Source organism: Panicum virgatum, chromosome 2N (genome assembly GCF_016808335.1).
Source record: "Panicum virgatum strain AP13 chromosome 2N, P.virgatum_v5, whole genome shotgun sequence".
Classification (NCBI taxonomy): Eukaryota; Viridiplantae; Streptophyta; class Magnoliopsida; order Poales; family Poaceae; genus Panicum; species Panicum virgatum.
This window is the reverse complement of record NC_053146.1, coordinates 31,310,548-31,316,995: the sequence shown is the minus strand read 5'-3', so window position 1 is coordinate 31,316,995 and position 6,448 is coordinate 31,310,548. Positions and strand designations below refer to the sequence as shown.

The 6,448-nt window shown below is 41.7% G+C and overlaps 2 protein-coding genes across 2 annotated transcripts; one reads left to right on the top strand and one right to left on the bottom strand.

The window, feature by feature from the left end:
- Positions 1-2,390: 2,390 nt before the first annotated feature.
- On the top strand, positions 2,391-3,521 carry LOC120658795. Its single transcript, XM_039936979.1, has 3 exons — positions 2,391-2,763; positions 2,856-2,921; positions 3,046-3,521. The coding sequence occupies exons 1-3, from the start codon at positions 2,446-2,448 to the stop codon at positions 3,118-3,120; spliced, it is 459 nt and encodes a 152-aa protein (XP_039792913.1). The 5' UTR covers positions 2,391-2,445; the 3' UTR covers positions 3,121-3,521.
- A 617-nt stretch (positions 3,522-4,138) lies between these two features.
- Positions 4,139-5,980, bottom strand: LOC120658794. The gene is made up of 3 exons (XM_039936978.1): positions 5,513-5,980; positions 4,344-4,465; positions 4,139-4,259 (listed from the first exon to the last, which is right to left on the bottom strand). The coding sequence occupies exons 1-3, from the start codon at positions 5,924-5,926 to the stop codon at positions 4,238-4,240; spliced, it is 558 nt and encodes a 185-aa protein (XP_039792912.1). The 5' UTR covers positions 5,927-5,980; the 3' UTR covers positions 4,139-4,237.
- Between the last annotated feature and the right edge of the window lie 468 nt (positions 5,981-6,448).

Sequence of the window (6,448 nt, the reverse complement as noted above, 5' to 3'; positions counted from 1 at the left end):
CTGCTGACATAAAAACATCCCTTTCTATGTCTTCGGATACAACCCAAAAAGGCTTGCCTGTTCTTAGTGCATAAACCCTTGTGATCATTTTGCAAACTTTGTGTAACTCTTCCACTTCTAGTAAAAATTCTGGTGTCCTTGCCCGATAATAAGCACTAGCAGGTTAGTGAAGCATAATCCTAGCGTGAGGGAATGCTATACGTTTGGTGGGAACACCTCCAAGCAGAATGAAGGAGGCCATGGACGCGGCTATTCCGAGGCATATTGTATATATATTAGGTGTGACCGTTTGCATCGTATCAAAAATGGCCATTCCTGAGATTAGCCACCCGCCAGGGGAGTTTATAAACAAAAAATATCGCTAATTCCATCTTCTATACTGAGAAAATGATTCCAATTTTTGTCTATAATACAAATAGATAGAAATTAGATTATGACTTGCATTAATTTCCTTAAAGAAAAGAAAAAACAAATTTCATTTATACTCATGACTAAGTTGGCTAATTTTGACTGACAGACTTCAAAAGAAAAACCCTTTGAATTTTTTGGAGTCGTCTCTAAACTCTTTTCTTTATCTCATCTCGAACAAATTATTTTTATTATTTATTCTGATCTAATTCTATTGTTGAGATGGTTGAATTAGAGAAATAAAAAGAAAGTTCAATAAATTCTAGAATTCTATTTAAGAATATCTTTTAGTTAACCATATCAAGCTAATTTTATCTTTATGAAATTCTAGTATTTTTTTACTAATTCTTTTACTAATTCTAAGTAAAACTTCCAATTTTGAACTAGTTAATAACTAAGATTAATAATTAAGATCTGACATTTTACAGATTCTCTATATATGTTTCTATTTGTTACACTATTTCTGTTATGTAAGCCCACTTAGCTTAGAGGTTAGAGCATCGCATTTGTAATGCGAGGGTTATCGATTCAAATCCGATAGTCGGCTTTTTTCTGTATGGATGTTCCATGAACAAGAATTTCTCTTTTTCCCAAAAATGGGGAATCCAGTGTCTTTTATGTCGTTCTACCTACAATTTTGCTAGATACAAAGCATAAAAATAAATAATATATATAAAAAAATCCGGATGTTGGTGAAATTCCATTTTTGTGGTAATTTTAGTAGACTTTACTCTGCTTATCTTTTAGTTTAATTCAATTTAATTTGTATGTTTATATTATATAGTAAATCAAAGGAATATCCTTTGGCATTAGAGAATATTCATCTTGACAAGAAATTATCTATATGTTAAGATATCTCTGACAAGGGCTATAGCTCAGTTCGGTAGAGCAACTCGCTTACACGTGCGCCAATGCTTTTCAAGGGAACTTATTATTACAAAATCAATGTCTTACTTCATGGATTCGAAAGAATAGGAGAACAATAGCCTAACAAACAGTCGGTTCAGTACGATTCAGGTGCCAATTCAGGTGCTTAATCAAATGGAACCCCTATTGATTTGCTAGTTGATAAGGTAAATATCCAGCCCACCCAATGCTAGGCGTAATGAGGATAAGGGCCTCCAAAAAACTTCTTTTCGTTCTAGGAACTTTAAGGTGTATGAAGTCTCATAGTAAACTCTTGCAGCGGAACGATAGAAACTCTATTTCACTTAGGTTGATTTAATTTAGGCCGGAAGCAGACTTAAGTCAAGGTAATCCTCCTTTGCAAATCAACTATATGTTTTACAAATGTTATTAGACTAGCATTGAAATTAATCTAGCGTGGGAGCAAAATGATAAGCAGAGCGTGGTGTACGCAGATCAATAATAAAGGCAAACATATATATCCTTTTCACACAAACAAGAGCAGCTACATTGGATATTTCGACACATGCATGGAGTACTAAATGAAGTCTATTTACAAAACTTTTTGCATAGATGGGCTGTAAATCGCGAGACGAATTTAATGAGCCTACTTAATTATTGATTAATCATGGATTAATTAGCATCATTAGATTCGTCTCGCGATTTACAACACATCTGTGCAAAAAGTTTTGTAAATAGACTTCATTTAGTACTTCAAATTAGCAAGATTCAAACGAAAAAAATTTACACTCGAACTAAACACGGCCCAAATGGAAGGGACTCAATAAGTGAAGGGTTTTGTGTAGAATCAGCTTGTGGAGGTGCGCTCATGAGTCACAATCCACGCAGTTAACTTGGAAGATGCTCTTGTACACGACTCCGCCCTCCCATCGGCAAGCCTGCAACAATAAGGTTGAACTATTCAAAATGAAAAAGAATAAAAAATTGTATTATGGAACAGTAGATGACCTAGCATTACAGCCAAAAAAAATTCGATGTGACCATCTCCAAGAATTCCCAATTCTATTTCACCATCCTTATTTTTTAAGAAAAAAAAACTCTCTCCAATATTTCCCCCTACTAACTTCCATCTCCTAACGATCGCTAAATCTTCCTCCCACGTGCGTAAAAATGCGCACGCCGTGGCTCCTCCCTATCAGCACTACCGGCGGCGGCGGCGGCGGCGGCGGCGGCTGGAGGTCGAGGAGGAGGTGCGGCGCCAGATGTTCATCGGGGTGGCGGCGTTCCCGACGGCGACGCTGGTGCCGGGCCACGCCCAACAGGCGGACTACGGGAAGGAGGCAGGCGGGCTTGGGGACAGTGACGCGGGCCTGTCGGAGCCGGAACCGGCGCAGGCGTGGCAGCACGGGGGGTCCGGCAGCAAACGGAGCTGCGCCGCGGAGGTGCATAACCTTTACGAGAAGGTGCTGCAGCTTGCCGTTTATCGAGGTCTTCAACTTTTCGTCTCGCATTGTGCTCTTCTGAGTTCTCCGTGCGAGTGCTGAAGATCCTTGCTTGATTTGGTTTACTTTTGGGCGCAGGGGAGGAGGAGCAAGATCAACAAGAAGATGCAGGCGCTGCAGAGCCTGATACCGAACTCCAACAAGGTTGGAAAACGAGAAGAGCTGTCCCTCTTTCTCTTTCGCCATGAATTGAAGGTTCTTGAGTTGTGTTTGTGCTGGATATGAACTGAAATGTGTTTGTGCCGTGGTGTTTTTTTTGGGCGTGCAGACAATGCTTGACGAGGCCATTGAGTATCTGAAGCAGCTGCAGCTCCAAGTGCAGGCGAGCAAAATGTCTGCATGATGCGAACGCACATGTCCATCTCCGATTCAAACTAGGAGGACTAACATAGAATGGATATATCATATACCAGAGTATCTGGGTACTTGGGTAGTGTGATTCTGATGCTAGTCGGCTGCAAGGGAGGGCTGGCCGGCTGGAGGAGGCGGCGGCGGACGGAAAACGGAGGGGCGACGGAGAGGAATCGCTATAGAATTATTAAGCTGGTGGGATTTATGACTTTTCTTTTGGGGAGTAAAAATAGGAAACTCTCGGAGATGAACTTTGTTTTTCTTTCCTATACCAATTTGAGGAGTTGGCAAACAATATGATTTGGGAAGAAAATATTGGGAACTCCAAGAGTGCCCAAAAAATATAGTCCCAAAAAACTAGATTTTGGACATGCCAAAAAAATATTGGGAGAGAAGAAGAACCTCTTCTCCAACAGTTCCTAATAGTTAGAGCAACTCCATCAGTTTTATTTTCTCCTATCCTCTTTTCACTTTTTCTCAATATATGGAATTGATATTTAAAAAAACATTCCAACAGATTGATTTTCCATCTCCCTTTCCTCTTTATTTTTTATCAATCTCCAATATTTCTTTCCAATCCTAAATAGAAAAGGGACTCCCTTTCCCTGTCCCGATTCCCTCCCGCGCAGGGTTTACATTTTCGTTTTTTTTTCTGAATCCTGCCAACTACCGGAAACGAAATTTCGGCCGACGGAAATTCAAAAAATGAATCTTTTATGTATTCCGACAGAAATTTCGGTGATTTGGACCGAAATTCGGTGATTTTCGACCGGAAAATGATGTAATTTGTGATTTTCCTACTGTTCCCGAGGTCAAATGAAAAACTTTTGAATACCAACTTTGTTCAGTTTTTTCGAGATCTACAACTTTTGTTTTAAGAACTTTTTCATTTGAGCAATGGTTTGAAAATTTTGGCAGAGTTTCCCCTGATTATGTGTATATTGTCAGTTTATAATGCATAACATATATATAACTCCACAAAACAATGACAAATACACCATTTAAGACATAACTCATGTCCAAAGTCCACACATACAACGCAATACATCCAAAGTCCATTAGAATTATTACAATCCAAAGATACAACAAAGGCAAAGGCATAGTCCATACTAAGTCCACGTAGCATATTCTCTGCATTTAAATATTTATGTGAAATGAATTGAATAAGTAGAGAAAACAAAATATATAGATAAATTTTGTTGATAGGATACGAACCTGCATTCTTCAGTCCTCATATCTCTCTCCCGGTGGTCCCTCATACGGCTCGTCTGTTGGTGGCAAATACACGTAAGTAGGTGGGTGATATTGCAACTGTGGAGCTCCATATGGTAGGTAGCCGTGATAATCCAAATAAGACAATGCTGCAACTGCCTGCGGAAGTGGCAGGGTGCACCACCCCTGGTGGTGGCCACAGAAAGCCCCCTTGAGGGGGAGAAGTACTGTACGGGTTGTAGTACTGAACACTGGAGGCAGAATTGGAGCTATCTTCATCATATGCAAGTGGGGCCTGTCAACCATGTCGACGTGTCGTTGTTGTTTGTCGTTGTGAAGTAGGTGCTCCATGATCTGTATCTTGTGTTGCATGGGTGAAGTCTTCCTCCCCAGTGAACATTATAGTAGGAGCTATATAATAACCTGAAGTATCAGCTCGTCCACCCTCGTCGCCATCACTACCACCACTGTCGTTGCCATCATCGCCATCATTGGCATCACTGTCATTGCCATCATTGCCATCACTTTCACTGCTACTGGAATCATCATCATCATCATGACCAATCTCCTCACCACCACTAGGCTCAGGTGTGGTTTCGTCACTACCAAACTCCTCCTCAGTGCGTGTTTTCTTCCCTTTTCTCATTTCGGGACCAATCTTAGTCTTCTTTTTTCCCAGATGTGTGTCCCCAATTGTTTTTTCGGCCCATACCTCCACATCTTCATCGTGAGCAGAGCCTATGTCAGTGAACATCTGGCTCGGCAATGGAGTGTCAGTGAAGTCTGAGTCTTCATCAAATGCTGGGTCTCCATTGGACCTTGATTGCTGCATCCAATCTTTAATTGCTGATGACTGCCGGTACAAAGAAAGATCCATGAAACTGCTAACTGGATCATAGTCATATGGATCGACCACCTTAATAGCACGTTGCAGACGCAAGCGGAGGTTGTAGTTCAAAAAGACCAATTTGTCCAATTTCTGGTGGCTCAACCTGTTGCGCAGTTTGGTGTGGATGTATGCAAAGGTGCTCCAGTTCCTTTCACATCCACTAGAGGATGCACACTGCGACAAACAAGCGTCGGGCCACCCTTTGCAACACTGGTGTATCTCCCCCAAATGTAGCCCACCAAGCAGCTGGTGAAGTTCTACGGTCAATGGCCATTCGCCTAGCAATGTCACTAGAGAACTCACCTTGCTTCGTCCTGAATGTTTCAAATTCCTGCAATGCAATTGCTGCAGAATTAGTATTCAACATTTTCTCCAGACCATTGCGCATTACTGCCATGACTGTTTGTGATGTGCCCAAACTGTACTGCACGTAAGGGTTAAGAGCACAAGCAGTGGGCATATAGGTGCCTGACATTACTGTGCTCATCCTTGCATCTATCACAGCCATGATCCTTTCAAACCGGAGGTAGTCACTGCTGAACTTGCTGGCATATGTCTGCCTCATGCTTTGATACTCCATTATCACCTCACTCAAATTAGGTGTCTTGTCGGAGTCAGCAAATCTCAGAAACATGTACAGAGGCTCAACATCATTGATCACCAACTCCATATTCGCCCACCATTGAATACTTGTCATGCATTCGTAAGCGTACCTTCCAGTTGCACTATTGAAGTGGCGGGACCATCGGAACTCAGGTGACACTAACCATGTCATGAACCTGGTCCTTCTTCTTGTACATGCTTTCAAGGAACATGTAGTTGGTCCCAAATCTTGTTACATTCCACTTGACCAACTCCCCACCAATGGCTTCCCTCATCATGCTGTGTAGACTGTTGGAGTTGTAGAGCCAGCTGCAAATTCGTTGCTCGCTTCGAATACAAGCATCATGCTCCGGCCACTTCCCTATGTCCTTCAGCATAAGGTTGATGGTATGGGCAAGGCAAGGCTGCCATGCAATGTTAGGGAACTCGTGACAGAGAATTTTGCAGGCTTTTTTGTAGTTCGATCCATTGTCCGTGACAAGCTGAACCACATTGTGAGTCTCCACTTTCATGACCACTACTCTGATCTCCTGCACAACAATGCCAATGTGATATGCGTATGGTCCTATATTTTCTGCCAAGGTGAGAACAATGCATCGATTCATCGACTTACCTT

Bases quoted from the DNA above. Each gene is read 5' to 3' on its own strand.
- LOC120658795 (XM_039936979.1), top strand. From the start codon at position 2,446: ATGCGCACGCCGTGGCTCCTCCCTATCAGCACTACCGGCGGCGGCGGC. The intron at 2,764-2,855 runs GTCTTCAACTTT...TTTTGGGCGCAG, and splicing joins GCAGCTTGCCGTTTATCGAG to GGGAGGAGGAGCAAGATCAA. The intron at 2,922-3,045 runs GTTGGAAAACGA...TTGGGCGTGCAG, and splicing joins TGATACCGAACTCCAACAAG to ACAATGCTTGACGAGGCCAT.
- LOC120658794 (XM_039936978.1), bottom strand. From the start codon at position 5,926: ATGACAAGTATTCAATGGTGGGCGAATATGGAGTTGGTGATCAATGAT. The intron at 4,466-5,512 runs GCTAGGCGAATG...TGGATTATCACG, and splicing joins GTGAGTTCTCTAGTGACATT to GCTACCTACCATATGGAGCT. The intron at 4,260-4,343 runs GTTCGTATCCTA...ATTTAAATGCAG, and splicing joins ATGAGGACTGAAGAATGCAG to AGAATATGCTACGTGGACTT.